At 50.9% G+C, this 21,750-nt stretch overlaps 2 protein-coding genes across 5 annotated transcripts in view; one reads left to right on the plus strand and one right to left on the minus strand.

Moving 5' to 3' along the window:
- The window catches only part of PALM3 (paralemmin 3), a 44,889-nt gene extending 34,975 nt beyond the window's left edge, over positions 1-9,914 (plus strand). The window contains exons 7-8 of one of the 3 annotated variants that reach the window (XM_084835798.1): positions 1,516-1,623; positions 5,883-9,914. In XM_084835798.1, coding sequence (XP_084691924.1) covers positions 1,516-1,623; positions 5,883-8,266 — 2,492 coding nt within the window. In that variant the 3' untranslated portion in view covers positions 8,267-9,914. The remainder of the gene's footprint in view (positions 1-1,515; positions 1,624-5,882) is intronic. The other 2 variants (XM_084835799.1, XM_084835801.1) reach the window with 2 other exon arrangements.
- Positions 9,915-14,893: 4,979 nt separating this feature from the next.
- The window catches only part of IL27RA (interleukin 27 receptor subunit alpha), a 29,938-nt gene continuing 23,081 nt past the window's right edge, over positions 14,894-21,750 (minus strand). The window contains exons 11-15 of one of the 2 annotated variants that reach the window (XM_084835802.1): positions 20,747-20,911; positions 18,912-19,040; positions 18,343-18,433; positions 18,067-18,181; positions 14,894-15,793 (exon numbers count right to left, since the gene is read on the minus strand). In XM_084835802.1, coding sequence (XP_084691928.1) covers positions 15,632-15,793; positions 18,067-18,181; positions 18,343-18,433; positions 18,912-19,040; positions 20,747-20,911 — 662 coding nt within the window. In that variant the 3' untranslated portion in view covers positions 14,894-15,631. The remainder of the gene's footprint in view (positions 15,794-18,066; positions 18,182-18,342; positions 18,434-18,911; positions 19,041-20,746; positions 20,912-21,750) is intronic. The other variant, XM_084835803.1, reaches the window with a different exon arrangement.

Below are 21,750 nucleotides of genomic sequence, written 5' to 3' on the forward strand. Positions count from 1 at the left end.
GGATTAGGACACCTGTCCAGATGTTACTGTCTCTTCCATGCAGGTTCAGTCCCAGCCATGACCCGTGAATTCACATCCTAGCCTGTCTTAAGCTACTACTTCCCAATACTCTTTTCACTTTATCCTGACTCTGTCTTGCAGGATTTTGTTTTAGTGGTGGTCTGGAGTATGATAAGGCTAAAAGCATGCTCACTTCCTCAAGTGTATTCTACAACTTGCTACTTCAAATATGTATCGAAACATTCATGCACACACATACACACCCATTTGAAAACTGATCACCAGCCAATTGCTTGTTTTCAAAGGGCAGGTTCTGAGCTTTGGAGTAACTTGGAATGAACACAGCCTGTGATTCATATATAGCTGTTTGTTCTAAGAAATGGCAAAAGTTTAATTTCTTTATCTATTCTAGCCTGTTGGCACAACCTTGCAGGGCATTCAGATCAAGACACAGTCATGGTTTTTCCCCCCCAGCTTCTTTCAACTGTGTTTCTGCTTTATCTTCTGTGAGCCCAGCTCTGGAAGGCTTGTTGTTTAGGCAACCTTTATTCCACCTTCTGCCATCACTCTGCGCATGCTGGCATGTACTCCAACCATCTTCTCTTTCCTTTGCTTAGGCAAGTGGCATTTCCCTTCATCCCTCCCCATCTCAATGTCACCTGTTCTTTCCACATCCCATCTTTAACAGGATAGTGAACTTAGAGCCCTCTTGAGACTTAGACCCACCAAGCCAAAAACCAACGGCCAGCCATGAAGTGTGGCCTGCAAGTTGCTTGCCAACTCCCTTGCTTCTGCAGTCTTAGGGAGCATAACTAGGGGGTTTGTTGCACCCCAGTCGTCACGTATAGCTTCAGCTTAGCTTCATTCAGCTTAGCGGGTCCCGACAAGTGCAGGCTAGTTTTATATGCTCCTTAGAGTTCCCTGTTCTTGCAGACATGGTCTTGTTCTCATAGATATTGGTCAATATGAAAGTGTATTGCCCAGTTCACAGTACCGTTAGGAGACACTGGAGTGATCCTGCTTTAGCTTCCCTGAACTTAGATCTGCAAGGTCTCAGGGCCTGACTGAGATATTCAGGGTTTTGATCTCCTCTCCAGGGGATGGGCTAAAAAAGCCTTCCCCGGCCTGGTGCCCTCTGGATGTCTTGGACTTCAGCTCTCATCAGCCTCTGCCAGCATGCCAATGGTCCAGAATGCTGGGAGCTGTAGTCCAAAACTCCTGGAGGGCACCAGGTTGGGGAAGGCTGAACTAAAATCTCAAGGTGATAGACTGAACCGAGGAGACCTGTTTGAAGGTTTTTGGTATTAGCTTTGCCCCCATGTCCACAAGGCTGCACTCTGAATGACCAGCCAGAGCAAGGCACTTCCTCCCGACCCACCATGTGCCATCTCCCACTCCAGACCAGGCTTCCCCCTCTGACCTATGAAGCGTGCGCCCTTCTGCTCCAAGGCTTCGCACACCCCTGGAGGGGACCTGGCAACCCCATCTGAATGTGACCTAATGAATTCCTTACAGGGAGAAGTAGCACTGAGTCCAGACTTGAGTTGGCTCCTGTCCCACCCAAGAGGCCTGTGCGGGCAGCGGCCAAAGAGAAACTGCAGAATGGAGACATGTCAGGAGTTGGTGGGTACTGGCAACTGGCAAGATCTGCCCTTGGGTAAGGGATCAGGCCAGGCACTTGGGAGGGGCTACCACTGCTAAGACTCCTGGACATTCCAGCAAAGATCCCATTGGCATTCCAGCAGAGAGCAAAAGGTGGAACACAAGTGTCCCACAATTTCATGCAGACATGGGCCATGGGATGGAACAGCAGAGGATTTGGCTTCTTGAAAATCTCAGCTTTTAAGAGCAGACTTCTGGCCCTTTTGGATGCACAGTTTGGCATAGAAGAGCCGGAGAGAGGCCTCCTTGTGGGATCTCAGAAGGTCAACATCTGTGGTGTGACCACACTTGGAATATTGTGACCCAAACTGTACGCTCCACCTCAAAAAAGGTATTGGAGGGCTGGAAAATGGGCAGAAAGGGGCAACCAGAATGATCACTATGAGGAAAGGTGCAATGTTTGGAGCTGTTCAGCATAGAAAAAAGATGAAAAAGGGGAGAAATGATGGAGGTGTACAAAATGATGCATGGTGTGAAGAAAGTGGGTAGGGAGACATTTTTCTCCTTCTCTCATAATACTAGAACCCGAGGTCATCCCATGAAGCTGATTGGTGGGATACTCAGGATAGATAAAAGGAAGCACTTCTTCACACAGTGCATAGCTAAACTATGGAGTTCACTACCACAAGATGTAGTGATGGCCACCAATTTGGATGGCTTTAAAAGGGGGTTGGGCAAATTCCTGGAGGAGAAGGCTATCAATGGCTACTGGTCCTGGGCTATGTCCTACCTCCAATATCAGAGGCAGTGTGCCTATGTACACCAGTTGCTGGGGAACATGGGTGGGAGGGTGCTATTGCACTCACGTCCTGCTTGTGGCCTTCCCACTGGAGCATGTGTTTGGCCACTGTGGGAACAGAATGCTGGACACAATCGGCCTTTGGTCTGATCCAGCAGGGCTGCTCTTAAGCTCCTGAGGCAGGGAGTTAGTAAGAATTAGTCAGGAGCCAGGAATCCTGCATAGCTCCTTACCCCACCCCATGACTGGCAAAAGTAGAATAAATTATGTCAAGCAAGTGTGTGTGCTTTTTGTCTATGTGGATGGATGAATGTTTTTAATTTGCATGCGTGCTTGAAGACTTCTGGATATTTTAGTGCAAAATGGGCTTATTGGTGCAGAATATTCCTTTACTCTAGTATAAAGCATACAAAGTCCTGCTCTTGTCTTTGCCTCTTTCTTTGGGTCCAAGGAAGCTGGGACTCATGAGGATTCACTCCATTTCTGAGGATGCATTTAGAAGAGCAATTGGGGGTCTGAAGTGGGGATGATGGCAAAGACTCTTCTTTTTTCTTGTTTGCTGTGAGCTGATGGGACATGGCCAGATGCAAGTTTTTGCAGGCTACCATTGGTGAACTTGGAACATGCCTGTCTCCCTGCACCAGATCCTGAAGCACTGTAAGGGACCCATGGGTATCCAGCCAGGGTTTCCAGAAACCAGGCCCTGCTGCTCTGCTCTCTGTCTTGCTCTGGCTGTGTGCTACAAGAGGGCTCTGCTGGCTTGCTCTCTGCTGCGCCGTGGCACCTTCCCCACAGCTGGCTGAGGGCAGGGCGGCAGCTTCAAGCTCAACAGTTGCCAGGTGACACGAGGAGGCCAGGAGGGTTTGGCCCTGAGACTCTGGCCTCGGTGTGAGCAATCTTCCAGTTCCAACCTGCTTGAGGAGAGGCGGAGTGGTGTTTTTGGACGTGCCTTGTTTCCAGTGGGTCAGCTCTGACAAGCTCCAGTGGATGGTTACCCCAGCAAACCCCATTCTGTAGGTGCCCTAGCCAGACACTGTGTCACACTGCAAGCCTGGATTCCTGATGCTCATTTGCTCATCCAACCCTGATGTCTGCCAAGGCGCAGCCTCCTGCTCTGCTGCTCCCTTCCTGTGGCTTTTGACACCTGCTGCCTGGATGTTCCTGTTTGTCCTTCCTTTATCCTGTCCTGCAGCGAGGCACACACTGCGGCCCTCGGCCACCCCCTGTGCACCCCCCAAAGCTGGCGCGACGCCACCCACTTTTCCCCACCGCTCAGCTGATAAGCTGGGCTGTATATATGTAAGTGTTTGTGGGAGGGGGGTGGGGAACGGGTGCTCCCCAGCTTCTGAGATCACGGCTTTCCTGCTGCTAGTAACAGCAGAGAAACAACCGTCTCGGAGACAATTGCTGGGAGATGGGAGAGGTTTTCACCTCCCACCCCTGCAGCAGTCCCTAGATCTCAGTGGGCGGGGGGGGGGGAGGTTCAAGCCTCCCCCTCCCTATGTACTGAGATGTGTGTGTGTGTGTGTGTGGGTGGGGGGAGAAAGTGTGTGTGCGCATGTGTAGCCCCTGCCCCCCCAACCAACACCGAGGCCGCACACGCTTCCTCCCCCCCCCACATCTCAGCACTCAGGGTTGGGGAGGTTTAAACCTTGCCTCCCTGCCCACTGAGATCTAGAGATTTCTGGAGCCGCAAAGGTTGTGCACATCTGCTGTACTGCTCCTGTGCAGCAGAGGAAGACCTACCAGGGCCATGATTTTCAAACAGTGTTCCAGGGAATGGTTCCTCACTGAAATGATCAGCAATGGCAGAGAAGCTGCCCTGAAAGGCAGGTTGCCTCGCCCTTCGCTACAGATTGCTCCCTAAGATGCTAAGCCATGGAGGAGAATTAGGCGTATGTTAGGGAGCATTTTCAATGTACGCAGAGTGACAGTAAGACCCAACAGGGCTGTCCGAGGCCCCGCATGAAATGGTTAGGGATTCCAGGACACTCTGTGAAGGGGAGAGGAGACCTTTTTCCTACCATGGCCACATTCCCTTGGGAGTAATCTGTCAGGAGGCGCATGGAGGTTGTGGGCAGGGCCACCCCTTTTCTCTTTTGCTTTCTGATACCCCTTTTGTCTCCTGCCCTCCTCCCTGGCCAGCAGGCTGCCACGGGGGGATCAGATTGCTCTTGCCAGAGGTCTGGACTGATGGCTTGCAGAGGACTTTTGGAATTAGGCCAAGGGCCAGAAACAGCCCTAGGGCCACATGTTGCCCACCCATCTCTACAACATGGAAGGGTTCCATGGCAGATGTGCAAGGATTCTTTGGTAGTCAGGTTCCCTGAAGCTAGAAAATTTAAAAACTGTTGAATGAAGGTGCTTCTGAGAAAGTAAACATTACAGCGTTGTAGTTTGTACAGTGCCATCTGTGTAGCTGGTGCCTTACAAAGTTTCATAGGCACAACACAGAGTGGCTCCTGCCCACAAGGAGTTTACAGTCCAAAGTAGTCAGCGAAGGGACGGAGGAAAGAATTAGATCAGAGTAGGGAAGGGTGGATGTGAGCAAATGCAGTTACATGCACTTAAGACTCGATTACTGAGGATTAAAAGGTTATGCCAAAGGTTTCTTCTATCTGCTCCTCAGGGCTGGGCCAAGTCTTCTTGATGCATGAAGTGGGAATTAATGCGAGGCCCAGGCTCACTGGGAAGTTCTCCTGCACAGGCCTCCTTGAAATGAATGAGAGCTGGACCAGCGGAGCAGGGTGGGGGCAGGTGAAAAGGGCCCTGTGACTGACAGGGCCACGCCAGAATGTAGGTGGCATGATAGAGGGAGGGAGGAAACAAAGGGAAAGCAGTCAGGGAACGGGGCAGGTGGGGGACACAGAAAAGGTGTCAACTTCGGGAGTGCCGAAGCAGAGGACAGCGATTAGCGCCAGACAGTACAGCAGGCAGGGAGCTCGAGCAAAGGCTGTTGCCCAGCCAGCAGTCTGTTCCTACATCCTTTCAGAAGGGCTGCTGGGAGACTGGAGCTCAACCTTAAGTGCCAAGTCAGGAAAGGGCTGAGGGGTGATGACTGAATCAGAAGGGGAGAGGATCAGGCAGGAGCCCTGGCTTCCATTCTAGCCTTGCTCTTTGGGTGTATCTGCTCCACAGGTGTAAATGGGCTTAATCATTGTGCCCTCTTCCCAGGGACCCCTGGGAACTGTAGTCCTGTCAGAATCTCTGAGAATTCTGGCACCCTCACCAAACTACAGTTCCCAGGTTTTGGGGGTGGGGGGTGGCTGGGAAGGAAGCCATGATGGATCGAGCCGATATATGACCAATATGGCTTCGTAATGTAGATATGCCGAGAGAGCGTAGGCCAAGGACCGGCTGTCGTCCAGAGGTCTGCCTTCTTGTTCAGCCATGCTTCTTTGCATTACTGGCAGAGCTTAAACAAGAAGAATGTATCAGAGGACCTGAGCATCTGACATCATGTTGTTTTTGTTCTCCACAGGTGTGCTTGGTGGAGAATGTAGCCCTGAGAAGGTGAACGTCAAGGTGAGCCCTGTGGCTGTAGAAGGGGGGGACGTTCAGCCTCATCGGGGGAGCTCCATGGCCATTCCTGCTGTGAAGTCAGCCTGCCAGAGCTCAGACCCCAGCGAAGGCCCTGCTGGCCACCACAGAAAGCTGGCAGTGGAGGAGATGGTAATCAGGGACCACTTGGGCCAGGAAGTGGGCAGCATGGATGCAGTTGGGCAGAAACAGAGATCCATCGGGAAGGAGGAAGAGTTGGAGGGCCACACCGACTTGGGGAATGGATGTGAAGGGTGGAGTAGGCCGGGCCCTCTTTGCAGTGTCTTAGGTCAAGAGGAGGCCCCCAGAGCCACAGAAGGCCAACTGGACGGTGAGCTTGGCAGCCGTGATGGCCCAGATGGGGAGTCCCCCACTTCCTGGGATCAGCGGAGTCCCTCCAAGCTCCTGCAGGAGGAGACTAGCAGCCTTGATTCCCCCAAGCGGGAGGCAGATGGGGAACCGGAGATGGGCTCCCTGGCCCAGGAGGCGGCTCTGATGGGAGTGGGGCAGAAGGAGCTGCCCAACCAGGATGTCAAGACACCAGAGCCTGCCCAGGATCTACCAGCTGGTGATGCTCCTGCAGCAGAACCAGTGGCTCAAGAGCAGGAAAATCAAGCTGGGAAGCAGGGGCTGCAGGAGCTCCAGGGATCAGAGGCAACAGTCCTGGGGCAAGGAGGAGAGAGGTGGGAGTCTTGCCAGGAGCAGCCCAAACCATCTTATCCAGACCTGATCCCTCCAGCGCAGGAAACAAAGGTTCCAAACTCTCTGGAAGAGGCCAAGCTGCTCCTTCTACATCCAGTTCCATCGTCATCTCTGCCAGAGCAGATTCCACTAACTCTTCAGGATCAGCTCCCTTCTCCGCAAGATGCTAAGGGATCCCTTACAGACCAGACCCTGTCATCTTCTCAGTACCTTCAGGGTTCGTTCCCAGAGCCAGTGCTGCCATTGTTGCCAAGCCCATGTCTGTCCACATTTTTGGACCCAGCTCCTCCTTTGCAGGAATCTCTTCTAGCTCAGATACCATCCCCACTGCAGGAACCTGTTGTAGAACCAAACCCACCATCTCTGCAGGACCATTTATCTTCTTCCCTGGAACAGAAACCATCTTTATTACAGGGTGAGACCACTTCTCCACAGGAAGCTAAATGCTCCTTGTTGGACCAGATCCCATCTCCTCTAAGCGAAGCTAATGGGAAACTTCTGGATCAAATCCCAACAGCTCTACAAGAACAGAGTGCTTCTCTACCAGATCATATGCTGTCACCTCTTCCAGATCAGTTCACAGCTCTTCCAGGACAGCATGGAACAGAGAGACCCCTCCCAGTATCAACAACTCTGCTGGAAGCTAAAGGATCCCTTCCAGACATAACTGTCTCTTTGACTAATCAGCCTTCTCTGTCCGATCCAGTCACTGCTCTTCAAGAAGCTGAAGGACTGTCCTCGGAAGTGATTCCAGTAGCCCTGCAAGACCAAATGCCAACATCTCCAGAGGCCCAGAACCCTTCTCTGCCAGAGGCTAACAACCTCCTTCTAGGCCAGGTCCCATCCCCTGTGGATGAGGTTAAACAATCAGTTCTTGGGGAGACTCTAACATCTGTGCCAGACCAGCTCCCACTGGCTCCGCAGGACCAGAAACCCACATCTCTGGAGGGCACAGCCCCTCCTCCTCTGCCAGAGGTGAGAGGATCTCTTCCAGACCAGATTGTGGCATCGCCCCCAAGTCAGGCCTTGCCTCATCTCCCGGGAGCAAAAGGGTCCCCTCAAGACCAGGCCCAGCTGACTCTAGCAGAGCAGACGCCAACCTCTCTGAAGGGCCAGGAAGTGGGAGAGCCCCTTCCAGAAAAGCTGGTTCCCCCATCTCTTTTAGAAGAGACACCGACACTGCCAGACCAAGCCCCAGCCGTTCCTGACATTCTGCCCTCATCCAGCCAAGACCCTGTCCGGCCCCTCCTGGACAAGGTTGCAACACTGGAAAATCAGGAGCTAACAGAAGATGGAGCTGCCAGCCTGGCTGGGTCAGCAGCAGCAGCAGCAGAGACGACCGAAGTCTTGGAAAATCTCCATGCTGAGCAACAACCTTTACTGAATGAGGCCAAGTCCTCAGTCTCCCCTCCAGACATTTCCACGGGAGACCAGCAGCCCAATGCCAGGATCGTCAAGCCTCAGGCAGCCCCCAGCCAGGAGGCCCCGACCTATACCACCACCTCTGCCAACACTGCCACGTTGTGCCAGCTGCAGCCTGCAGTGCCCCACCAAGGGGAGGGCCAAGAGCAGGGGCAGGGCAGACGCAAGCAGAAGTCGTGCCAGTGCTGCTCAGTCATGTGAGCCCGGGCACTCTCGCCCAGCTGGGATGCCCCCCCCCCGGCCCCCTCAGGAACAGGAGTTGTTGATCTGGTCCCAGTGGCAGGCTCTGAAATTGGTGACGTGCCCTGTCAGTGGTCCAGTGTAGGCATCACTCACACACACACAGACTCACACACACGCACACACACGCACACACACTCCCTGGAGGCCACAGATGCTGGTTGTGGAGGTGGGCCCCTGAAGAGATGGCTTAAGGAGTAGATTGTCCTCTCCACTTGTATCACACAGCACCCCTCTCTGCTCCCCCATAGTTGGTGAATGGGAGGGAAATGCAATGCCCTAGCTTTTTGAGAGGTGCCTGCATGTCTTGGCATGCATGCAATCATGCACAGACACACACTCAGTACGCACATGCCTTCACACACTTGCAGCATAGGCCTGCGGCCCTGTTGGCACACTGTCACGCACTGATGCCTGAACGTCACCACCTTTCCCCCCACTTCTGTTCCATGTGTATGCATCCCACCCACTTTTGGTGTGCATGCGTGCACATGGCACATTTCGAATGCACATGCCTGTGCACAGGTGTTCTAACATGCGTACACAGGTAGAAACATTCATACAGACAGTCACCTATTTGCTTTCACTGGCTTGCAGTCCATCAGTTCACAGGCTGGGAAAACCCCGCCTTTTATGTGCCACCACACAAATGCCTGCTTCCACACACTTGTACATGACTCTCACAGGGCTGAACACTGAGGCACCCATACGCATGCAGAACTCTCAACATCCACACTCTCCGCATGTGCCTGACTCCCTCTGCCAACTCGGCATTACTCGTCAAATTAGGCTGGGCCCATTCCAGGTGCTGAGCAGAACCTTCTTCCCCTCCGGTACTGCCTCCTGCCCCCTTGCTCAGATGGCCCAGCTGCACGCGATTGATCTGGCGGGCAAGGCTCCACATTGTGTGACACTTTGGACACAAGTGCACTCCTTGCCTTGCTGAGGCTTTGGACAAGGCACTGCTGGAACTCTCCCTGCTGATCGTGGCCTCCCCCCTAAGATCTCACACGGCACAGAGTTCACGCTGCCCCTCACAAGGCCAGACTGAGAGACGATCCCTCCGTTCCTGTCACAAGCACTGGGCCTGTGTTCTGCCAGGGCACCAAGACCCCCAGCCCTCCACCCTCCTCCCCCTCTTGTTATGGTTTATTCTATGCACTTTGTTTTAATCGTATAACCTCTGTTAGGGCCCCCACCAAAGCCAGTAAGGGCCTTTTACATGTCAGTTCCTGGGCAGGAGAGAGAGAGAGAGAGACAGAGAGAGAGAGAGAGAGTCTCAATTAAAAGTCAGATGCAGTGATAAGCAGGACCTCTGGCTGTGCTTGGGGGTAAGAAAAAGGGTCTTGTGCTCTGGATCGGGAATGGTGCGGTTCAGCAGAGACGTTCTGGGTATTGGCATCTTATCTGGTAAGATCATCATCAAAAACCACAGCTGGAGAAGCAGCAGGGCTAGAAGGCAGGCATGTGGAGGGGTGATCAGGGGTCCTGGCTTACATTCCCTTGTCCTGAGCAGCTAAGAGTCGCTTCACCAGCAGCCTTTTTCCAACATGGGGATTGGTATGAATAATTTAAAAATAATTAAATTGTTTATAAGACCTACCCATTTAAGACCAGAGTTAAGGCTACTTCATATTGCCTCAGGCTCCCCAAAACTGGAAGCAGAGGCTGATGCCTTAACAGGCATGTCCAGTGATCAGTAATGGTCTTGTGCTATGTCAGAAACTGTGTGTGCTTACAACTTATGTTCCATGCACCCACAGTTTTCCTTGGTCTTCCAGGCCCAAATCCAAATGGGGAAGATGGAGTGCATGGAGGCAAAATAGTAAGTGAGCACAATTTGCAGTTGCAGGGGAATGGAGAAAACCGAGAGAGTAGTGGCTGACTTAAAGCCACCTGGTGAGCACATCTACACTACAAACTTGTACTGATTTTATTCCAGTTATCTGTCATGGCTTTCCCATCCCAAATCATGTGGGTCTTCATTTGGTGGGGTGCTGAGAGTTCCGTATTAGTGTTCTCTTCCTGGGTGGACTACAATTCACAGGGTTCCCTGGAAAGAGGGGACTATTAACCCAATGTTAGGTGTATCGCTTAAATAGGGTTGATGAGTTTCTGACCGAGGTGAGACTTGAAGGAGGGGTGTGTATCTTCCTGGCTCACAGCACACACTTAAGGCCACCACATGATGTCAGCTATCTACATACTTGCACACCGAGAGGGTGGCAGTGCACAAAGTGATTGGATAGGAGAGAGTTTGGGTCAAAGTCCTGCTCATCTAAGAAAGGCTGCCTGGATTTTGCTGGGTCAGCTGCTCATGGTAAAGGCCTGGTGTTTCAGTAGTAAGCAGTAGCGATTGTCAACCTTTCGGGCAAAAGTGCCATGTGTGAAGTCCACAATATAAGATGCTGCCATGCTGCCGTGCATTGCAGTGCTTACATACCCCCTGCCCCAGGAATTGGAATTTCTTTACCTGTGGGTTATTGAATCAGGAAGTAGCACTGTGCTGGAGAGACTCACAGGAGAGCAGGCCTGGCTCTGCGTCATCTGAGGCCAGGCCTGTGGTACCACTCATGCTGCAACCCCATTCCCTGTGCCATGTGCGCCCATGTTCTAGGTTGGCCCCCTACAGCATAGAGCTTTGTTCACCTTTCTCCTGTACCACGTAGCTTTACTTGGAGAGTCCCCAACACGTTGTGTACAGTAAAAGGGTCAGAGCTTGCAGAGAAGTGCTTTCTCCCCAGTTGTCTCATCCCCGCAGCATGTGGCTTAGCTTTCTTGCTGGTGCCGTATGGTCAGCAGACATCCTGCAGTGCACCCCAAATCTGCCTCAAATGGCAGATTTGGGGTGCCATTGTGGGCAGAAGCGTAGGAGGCGGATTGCTCACAAGCCATGATAAAGGTTTGCACAAGCCTAATTGAAATGAACGGGGAGTTCTGCAAAAGCACTGTGATGCTCCCATTCCTCCCTGCCAGTGTTTCAAAAGCAGCAGTTAGCTTGTCAGATTCTTGGAAGAGGAGCGCCCGGCATCAGGTTCTCACAGGGGCACAGATTACTCCAGCCTGGTAACTCCACAAGTGAAATGTGAAACTGACCGGGCCCAGCCTTTGTTCAGTGCACAGCGAAGCAGAGCCATCAGCGGGCTTGCCAGAAGAAGCAAACAATTTTATTTCCACCAAGGGGCTGAGATAGGCTCTTGTCTCATGGACAGTTCACAAAAGGGAGGAAGTATCATTTGTCTCCATTTAACACTGCTGGGAATAAGTGAACCCAGGAGCCCTGGTTCCCAGTCCCACATCACCCACCGAAACCAAAAAGGACTCGGCCTTCAGGAGACAATCACACACCCTTACCTTGTAGCTCCACTTGCTCTAGCCCAAAGATGGGCAACTTGGAGCCCTCTAGGGGTTTTGGCCTACAACCCCCATCAGCCTGGGCCAGCATAGCCAGTGGTGAGTGATGCTGGGAGCTGTAACCAAAACATCTGGAGGGCCACAAGTTGACCACCCCTGCCTATCCAGACTTCCCCAGCATGGCCAACACATCTCAAGGAAGTGTTGGCCACACCATGGGGAAGGCTGAACCATATAAACACACTCAAGGCATGGGATGGACGCCTGCTAGGGAGCCCTGACTGACTCTCCTGCTCTGCTTCAAGCTTTACTGTGTTTACTGCTACAAACTGTGGTGCACGCGCAGTAAATATGTCATTTGGATTGGTCCCATGTGAAGGCTTAAGACAGTTGTGTCCAGTGGGTGGGGATGAAGATGGACGAGTCCAGAGCAGTGTTCCCTCCATATGTTTTGGACTACAACTGGAGCTGATGGGAGTTGCAGACCAACACATCTGGAGGGCACCAGGCTGGGGAAGCTTGCTCCAGGGCTTTTCTCTACATGACATACCAGGAATTGGGGGCTCGGGTTAGAAATGTTTCCAGGCAGGATTTCTAGGCTCTACCCCAAGAAAGCCCTAAATACTGAGAATTGTGCATGAAATATGAAATTCCACACAGCAGCCTTCTGCAACCCGGTTCCCTCCTGATGTTTTGGACTACAACTCCCTTCACTCCTTGAGTACTATTTTTAGTGGAAAGGGAGGATATAAATGAAAATATAAAGAAATCATCTTTGACCATTGGGCATGCTGGCTGGGGCTTATGAAAGTTGTCGAGCCTTTCTACACAAGGCTTTTACTGTGCACTCATGATTGCTCACTCACAATAGTTTGCAGGTCCTGTACATGATGCCATCATTCTCCAGGGCCTCTCCTGTGCTTTGCAATCATTGTGTGTGTGTGGGGGGTGTTCAGCGCCACCTAATGGCTGTGTAATGGGAGATACAGAAAGGCGAGAAAGTATACTGGGGGCGGGGGGGGGGGAGAATGTGTAAAGGAGCCGACCTTAATCCCACAAAGAATCTGGAAGCAGAAGCCTCGGTAAAGATGCAGATTAAAAGCTTCATGTAGAAAAGCCTGAACATTTGGAGGGGAGCAGGTTGGGGAAGGCATGAAGACTACGTGTGACACCACTGCTGGGGCAAAATAAGAAGCAATGAAACAGGAATTCAATGGATGGAATTGGTGGATTGGACCGGGAGAGGGAGGAGGAGGGGCAGCAATTGTGTCCAAAGCATCTTGAACTGTCCTGCCGCCTAGTGGGCAAAGGGGGATTGTACTTGCAACTTTTAAACTTCTGTCAGAGCTGCCAATTGCCCTTGCAGGAAAGTGTGCAACTAAGGCTACATAGATACCTCATGGTATGAATACATTGTGTGAATACATGGCTTGCCCTTCTCGATACACATGCACCTTTCTAGGGAGCAGCACTATCTTTCCTAGAAACGTTTTTTCAGGTTATTTCAGCTGCAAGTCCTGTTAGCTGCGATTCCACCGAGGGTGCAGTCTTCTGCCAGTGCATGGAACACTCCTACGCTTCCACATCAGCCATCCCGGGGAGCATTCCCTGGCTCCCCTGGCCCTTCATGGGCCGCAGTGTAGTGCTATAACAGAGCTAATCCCTGCTCAAGGTCACAGCTCTGAGCTAAGAAATCTTGTTCAGGCTCTACCAAGACAACTTTTCCATAGCTGGCGGTGACACTGAAGGGACTGGCGCTCTCTTCACATGCAGTGACTACAAAGGAGGTGGCCAAGAATCTTCAGAAACAGCAAGCGCTGCTGTGGGATTAGTATGTGAGCCAAAGCAGCATCAGAACCGTCTCCATTTGCACAGTCCCAACATACAGCAGAGCTTCATTAGCCACAAAGGACAATGGAGGAATACACAGAGGTATTTGTGGATATGCGCACAAAATGAGGGATGCGCGCCTAAACAAGATGTGCTGTTCGACAGTGGTTTAGATCAGGGCTGGGCAGAAGGTAGATCTCCAGATGACTGAGACATCAACTCTCAGAAGCCCCCTGGCAGCATAGCCAATGGTCAGGAAAGCTGGGAGTTGAAGTCTAAAACATCTGGAGACCTACATTCTGCCCACCCATGCTTTGGATGACTTGAGAAGCCGATGAGAAGATCTGGTCAATCGATGTCTATTAGCCTCTCTGTATACCAGCTGCTATGGGGCAACAACAAAGCCCCGCTTGCTTGAAGCCTCATTCTTGAGAAACTGGACAAGCTGCTAGCGCAGCCTTCCCCAACCTGGTGCCTTCCAGATGTGTATCCCCTGTAGAGACGTCCCCTGTATCCCTGAGGAAGTCCAGAGCGGGGCGATGCCTCCCAGAGACATCTGGCACAGTCTCTGTCCTCCCTGGCCAGGGCTCACTCGGTGTTGTTTTGAGGACAGAAGGATCGTCTCTGCAGACCACCTGGGGCTGTAACCAGAGGTCCCACTGTTTGGTCATAAAGGCACATCAGAGGCTAAAGAATATGGCACAGACTTTTTCCTAAGCCATCTCCCAGGCTGAGGAATGAACCCCCACGAAATGCCACTCGGAACTTCAGCCGGACCAGGGCTAGCGCCTCAGTGGACCTCAGGGGTTGGAAGCATTGATTTTTCCCTTCTCAAAACAGTTTCCACAACTCCCAGCATCCCCCAGGCAGCCATGCAATGCGATGTTGGGAGTTGTAGTCTAACACATCTGGAGGGTACCAGGTTAGGGAAGGCTGCATTAGCGGAAACAGGATGCTGGGCAACAAGGACTTTCAATCTAATACAGCACGAGTCTTCTTATGTTCTAAAGGGACTTAAAAAGAACAAGCCACCCACCTGAAGACTGAAGAGTAAGGCAAGAACACCCCTCAAACATATATTAATCAGATCCTTAGTAAAAACAGAACTCCTGGCATGTAAAACACTTCTCTTTGGGGGATGGGGGAAAGCATGCCACTCCAGGGTTTGATGGTGGATAGAGATGGTGAACGGAAAGCAGCTTCACAATGGGGAAACAGCTGCAAGTGTTACAAAGGTCAGGAAGTGAGGGTCACAGTGACAGGATGGGGAAAACCGCACCAAAGTGCCCTTCTGTATGCACCCAACATCTTCTATGTGGTCTTGCTTAAACGCAACCCATCCTTTCCAGGCAATTCTATGCTGCTTTTCATACAGCTTACGAAAGAGGACACAAAACAATCCTATAAAAACATATAAAATTTATATTTAAAATCTAACCAACAGCTTGTAAGTGACAAGTAATAAAACTCCTTGTGCAGAGGAACCCGCCCCACCCCAAAAAGTAGTAAAGTTTTTAGAGCCCTTCTCAACAGGAAGCAAAGGCTTCCTCTGTTCACCCATGAGGTAATTTCACTGTCTTGGGGCTACAGATGTCAAGACTCTGTTTCTGGCAGCAGCTGTTTATAATGGGAGTCTGAAGCAGAGCCCAATCAGACAAACGGAGCCCCTGTATCTGGAAGAAGCGGCCATCCCAACTCTCCCTTCTTGGTTCCAGCATCCAGGCGATGGGCTGAAGAAGGGCAAAGAGATGAGATCACGTCTGGGCAGAAAGACTGAGCCCAGGTAGAAGTGTGACAACTCAGCAGGAGAGGACGTCCCCTGTATCCCTGAGGAAGTCCGGAGCGGGGCGATGCCTCCCACAGACATCCGGCACAGTCTCTGTCCTCCCTGGCCAGGGCTCACTCGGTGCTGTTTTGAGGACAGAAGCATCGTCTCTGCAGACCACCTGGGGCTGTAACCAGAAGTCCCACTCTTTGGTCATAAAGGCACATCAGAGGCTAAAGAATATGGCACAGACTTTTTCCTAAGCCATCTCCCAGGCTGAGGAATGAACCCCCACGAAATGCCACTCGGAACTTTGGCCGGACCAGGGCTAGCGCCTCAGTGGACCTCAGGGGTTGAAAGCGTTGATTTTTCCCTTCTCAAAACAGTTTCTGCAACTCTTCCACGGTGGGCATGAAACGCTTCTCATAACCAGAGATCTCCACCGGAGCAGGGGGCGTTGTTGGCTGTGGGACTGGCTCCTTTATCTCAACAATGTCCACTCCTTCTGGGGACAGGGCTGGGTCCTGGCTTAGGGCATTCTGCAAGAAATGCAGGGGAGTAATATGAAGACTCAACGGTCAGCAAATCGACAATAATTGACCACCACATCTTCATGACAAGTGGCTAAAGTGATGGAAAGGCCTCCCTAGGATTCCCCCAGATAAATCCTTAGCAAGGCTCTCGAGTATCTGAGATCCATTCTTCAGATCCCAAAGCTGGGCCACCCTATGTCATTGGCAGAGATCCATAAAAGTCAGCTTGGCTTACCAGCCAGCCAATATTTGGGGTCACCACCACTCCTCCATCAGGTGCAGAGGGCATGGGAGAAAAACAGGTTCTTCTCTTGTTTTTGCCGAAGTATGGAAAAGGTAAGAAACAGTCAGTGCCCAGGACACATGCTATTTCTTACCTCTGGGGAGGGAATCTGTCTGGTGATGCTAGATGCCCTGCTCACCAGGGCGCTGGAGGAAGTCACCCCTGGTGAGTGGATTTGTGGACGTCTGCTCACCAAAATTCCAAGCTCTCCAGGATGCAAAGTGAAAAGCCAGAAGCCAACCATCTTCTGCATGGAGACCAGCCTTAGTCTCCTGCTCTGACCCAGCCACCCAACATGATCCTGGGTAATTTCCTTGATCCAGTGGATCAAGTGATGGGCTTTGCCATGTGTTTATTTTTTTAGTGGCTGTGCTCCTGTGCCTTCAACAGCCCGACACAAGGAAATTAAAACTGGTGCCGCTTTCCCTCAGCACTCCATCTCCATGTCAGGAGTAGTTTCATAGGCTTACATTTCTATGAAAAATCCCTGGAAGCGTTTGTTGTTTTTGCTGCCACAGACTAAGAGTCTTATGGTACCTTCAACATTACTAGATTTATTGTGGCATAAGCTTTCGTGGATGAGAGTCCACTTCATGCATTTGATGTATTGTGCATTATGCTACAATATGCATGCATTATGTTACAATAACTCTGTCAGTCTTTAAAATACTTCATACTTCTGTTTTGATAGGCTGCTATGAAAAGGGTACAGCCAAAAAAGGAGGGAATGTTACCTACATCATGAGGGTTTTGCAAGGATAAAGAAGGTATGGATGTATTATAGCTTGCCCTTAATACAGGGTGGGGAAAATCTAAATGAATGGAAGCTCCATTCATTGGGGATTTTACTCTTAGTTGTTCATAAGATTTGTACTGCATCTCTTAACATGTTCTTATTAGGACTGTAAGCTTTAATTAGTAACTCAAACAAAACATCCACTAATCAGTGGAGGCCATTTTTAAAATCAGCACATCCACAGGTGAAGGGCACACAATAGCAAAACTACTTTGGTGCTGATGCGCTGCAATAATATGGGATGAAAAAGAATACACTGAAGAAGCCACTTGCTGTTGGACAGAGACTGGCTATATATATTGAACTTCAAATTATCCTCAACTGTGTTCACACCAGTTTGTTTTCTGGGTGGTTTGCATGAGTTCCCCACTGGAGTCACTGATCAATGCTCTACTTCTGGGTTAGTTGTGAAGGGAAGAATGCTCTTCTCTAAAGAGAAAGAAACTTTCCCCCAATGTCTAAACAGATGTTGCACAGAACACATTTACTGCCTGGAAGGACTCCTGACTCATGTCTGAAACAAGAGCCCCCCACAACGAGCAGACCAGTTGCAGCCCTTGCAAAATGTCTGTGCTATAGAGAGCGCTCCATTTCAAGCGGTAGAAGGATGCGCTCCCCAGCCCAAGCCAGTTGACTGGCAAGAGCTGCAACAGATGCCAGCCAAGGAGGGCACCATTTCAAGAAAGAAGCTGGAGCCCTCCCAACCAGCAGATCAAACAGTGTATACACACACACACACACACACACACCTACCTGCCTGCAAACAGCAATAGCAAATGGTCCAGAAGAGAGAGAAAGAGTGACAGCCCAATCTTTCTCCTCCTCCCAGAAGAATCAGCATGGTGTGTGCACACCTTAATACCTCCGTCAGGATCTTAACAAGGCACATATCTTTTCAATATATAGAAGAAAGGATTAAGGTGTGTACACACACTGATTCAGTTTTAAGGATTTGGGCAATAAACACATGCATTGAAACAGATTACATGATCAGTTAGTCTGTTCGAAGATGGCTGATCAATCATCTAGCGTTGTTTAATCTGTTACTGGCCTTAGTTCTTATTGGGAACACTCAGAACATGGAGGCGGCCGGGTCTGTAAGTTCTTTCCAGAAGTCAGATACTTCCCACCTACCCCCCACTGCAAATTTCTTGCAATGTGCATGTGCGTTGTTTTTTTTTAACCCCCACTGCTTCTTACCATGCCAGGTGCAGTGCTTTGTTCATTTATCTTCAGGACAACAGCACTGTGCCCTGGATCTGGAATTTCCTCCCAGCAACATGGGGGCAGGATCTTATGGCAGAAGCTGCGGACCCTAGCGGGGAAGAGACAGTGGAGAAGAGCTTCTGCACAGGACTACAAAAGAAATCAGGGCGAGGGAGGACCCGTGCCCACCACAAACTCAGGATGCCCACAGAGGCTGGGTGAGACAGCATGTGACCCGACCACACTCCCCCTCCGCCTCTCATTACCTACCATCTGCGCTTAGCAAGCGCCACAACCAAGGCCACGATAACCAGGAGTCCCGCTGGCAGGAGTACCACCACGACGCGCAGCCAGTGGCCATCTGCAGATCATGAGGATGACACCAAGGTTACTCTCGCCACCATGCATCGACAGTCCCCAATTAACCTCCCACCCTGCAACAAGGGTGTGAGCTGCTTTACTTTCTCCCACATGAGGTCGCGCTTCACTCCCAGGAGACAGAGTAGAAATCCTGCACTTGGGCAGAGCAGGGTGCTGTAGGGAAATACCGCACCACCCCCTTGACATTAGGTGGCCCCGACCCCAATGACAGAGATCTCCCAGGTGTGTGTGTGTCTTTAGGCAGAGCAGATGCCAAGAAGCCTTTGCACAACAGCCAGGGCTGGCCAGAGCTCTCCTCCTTGCAGGTGCCCCCGAGACCAGACCTGGTTCGAAGGTAAAGAGGTGTCCTCCATCATGCATATCAAGGGCCCCTCCTGCTCCGGTGTTTCCTGAGATGTCTCCTGTCCACACACCAACTAGGCTTCACTTGCTTTAGGCAGCCCAACATCCCGTCCTACCTGGCGTGTGGAAGTGATGCAGTGGGCTGGGCCTGCCTTCTCCAGCCAAGGTGGAGCCTGTTATCCAGAGCTGGTAGGACGTCCCCGGCGTCAGACCCGAGAGCATGCGGCTCCTCTCTGTCGCATCAACTGCAATTAGGAGAAGAGAGGCTGAGCCTAGGCAGCCGGCGGCCAACGTCCACCATCCAGGGTTCACAGCACCAGCCTCATGCTGGGCAGGGAGGCAGGAACCAGAAAGATGGCATATCATAGGGGTGGGGAGCGTGTGGCCCTCCAGATGTTCATGGACGGCAACTCCCACCAGCCCTGGCCAGCAGAGCCAATGGTGAGAGATGAGGGGAGTTGCAGTGCAACAACATCTAGAGGGCCACACATCCCCTGTCTCTGGCATAGAAAGACAGACAGAGACCAAACCCCCACATGGCCTTCATAACTTTTGGTGACGCCAAAAGGGGTTGAGACACTGTCCTGGCATCTCTGTGGTGAAAATGCTGTGCCCAAATTCAATCCACGGAGAAGGCATCAGGCCGTCACCTCGACACACACCCCAGCTATCCCTAGATCTTAGTGGGAAGATTTAAACCTCCCCATCCCTGCCGACCGAGGGCATTTCTACATGAGGCTTTTATCCCTCACTTTTACTGAGGCTTCTGCTTTTGGATCCTTTGCAGGATTAAGATCGGCTCCTTTACACATACTTTTTATGAGGGGTTTCTTTCCCTGCCTTTCTATATGTTTCATTACACAGCCACTAGATGGTACTGTGGTATAACGGAATTGCGCAAAGACACGAGAGTCTCGTTCTGCCATTTCTAAATAATACCACACTTTCCTTGATCTAAAAAAACCCAGGGAAATGGTTACAAAGGGCAGGAGAGACCCTGGAGGATGACGATGTTACGTAAAGCGCCCACAAACTACCATGAGTGAGCAGTCATGAGCGCACAGTAAAAGCATAGTGTAGAAAGACTCTGAGATGTGTGCACGTATGATGGCATGTGCCAAGATGCATGTGCATGTATATTTCTGGATGCACATGGGGCTGTGCTCACACTCACACTAATTTTAGACTGGAATGGATCCAAATAATCGGCATCATCCAATACTATCTGGAGTTGAGAAGCCACCACATGCTCCAACACCTTGTCCAAGCATGGCAAATTTGACACTGGGCAGTAATTACCAGAAACCTTTGGCTCTAAACGTTGTTTCTTTAACGGTGGCCTCATCACTGCCTCCTTTCAGCTAGTGGGGACCACCTCTTTCTTCAAGGAGGCATCAATCACCTCTGAGGTCCAAATACCCAGCCCAGCTCTTGCTGATTTCATGAGCCAAGATGGACAAGGGTCCAGAGGGCAAATGGTGGGCCTCAGTTCTCCAAGCAGCTCGTCCACAACCCTGAGTCATACAAGCTGAAAGATACCCACAATTATATGATCGGGTGGGACTCTTGTGGCACTTTTCTCCCCAGCTCCACTCACTTCCAGAGCTGCTTCAAGTGACAGGGCATAGCAACGTAAGGCAGTGGAGGGTTCAGCTGCTCTCACTAACACACCCCTTTTGTTGAAAAAAACAGACCCCATGTTGCTTTATCCATGAACGGGACAGGCACATGAACAAAGAAATACAGCTTCCCACCCGAAAATGTTAGACAGAAACTTTCCCAGCCCCCAAATTGCCACAGACCTTTTGTATCTGCAAATTCTAGAGGAAATCCATGTAGGCAGCTGTAACAAAGCGCTCAATGGAGGCAAATCCAGGGGGGACCCCAACCCAATTCCTCCCTCCTCCCCATCCATGCTGTTAATTGCCACTCGGGCTTGGGTCTCACTTACTGGTCATATTTGCCTCGAGGGTCCTTGAAGATGGTTGCTTCAGGTAGAGTGTGTAGTGGGTGATGTGCCCGTTGCGATCCACTAAGGGAATCTCCTCCCAGAAGATGAAAGAGGCTGTAGAGGAAACGCTTCTGTCCTGCAGTGCCTGGGGACAATTTGATGGTGCTAGAAAAGAGAAGGACAGGCTGGAACTGACAGAGTGCTTTGGTACATGCGTAAAGCGTGGTTTCATTTCTAGACCTTCCATCTTGCATTATCTACAGTTAATGTTCTTTATTATGGATACATGTCTGCACAGTGCAAGGGATATTTTGGAAATACCCGCTTCTGAACAGATCAGGAAATGGCTAATTAAAATCCAACGATTGATGATCTACAATATATCCAATTATGATTAAATTAAAATGGCAAAAGACAGCACAGAGTTAACTTACAAAATTTTCTGCCACAAGACGTCCTAACAGCCACCAACTTAGATGGCTGTTAAGTGGGAACTGGGACACATCCACGGAGGACACGGCTATCAAGCGCTACACGTCATGATGGCTGCATGCTGCCTCCAAGCTCAGAGGCAACGTGGCTCTTAATATCAGTTGCTGGGGAACAACAGCAGGAGAGGGGCGGCTGCCCTCCTGCTCGTGGGCTTCCCTTTGGGGCACCTGGTTGGCCACTATAGAAACAGGATGTGGAACCAGACAGGCCTTTGCTCCAGCAGGTCTTGTCTCATGTTCTAAATTTAAGTGGACAGGGGATTTAAATAAAACTGTACTTATTGAAGATGTCTTATGTGTTTAAGACAGGAGATTGTTCTTTGGTTTGTGTTGCTTTAAAAGGAAGTAGTAGTTAAAACCTTGCACTAATACCATTACATGCTATCCAGATTAAGTATTATATTCTCTGTCTGTCTGTCTCACACATGCACACTACCTGGCCTTGTTTAACCCTAAAGGGAGGATCCCCTTTGGTGCTGCCCCATGGATGTGACCCATTGGCAGGATCCTGCC

The sequence above is a fragment of the Heloderma suspectum genome, chromosome 2 (genome assembly GCF_057233095.1).
Source record: "Heloderma suspectum isolate Gila_16-S chromosome 2, 16-S_ref, whole genome shotgun sequence".
NCBI lineage: Eukaryota > Metazoa > Chordata > Lepidosauria > Squamata > Helodermatidae > Heloderma > Heloderma suspectum.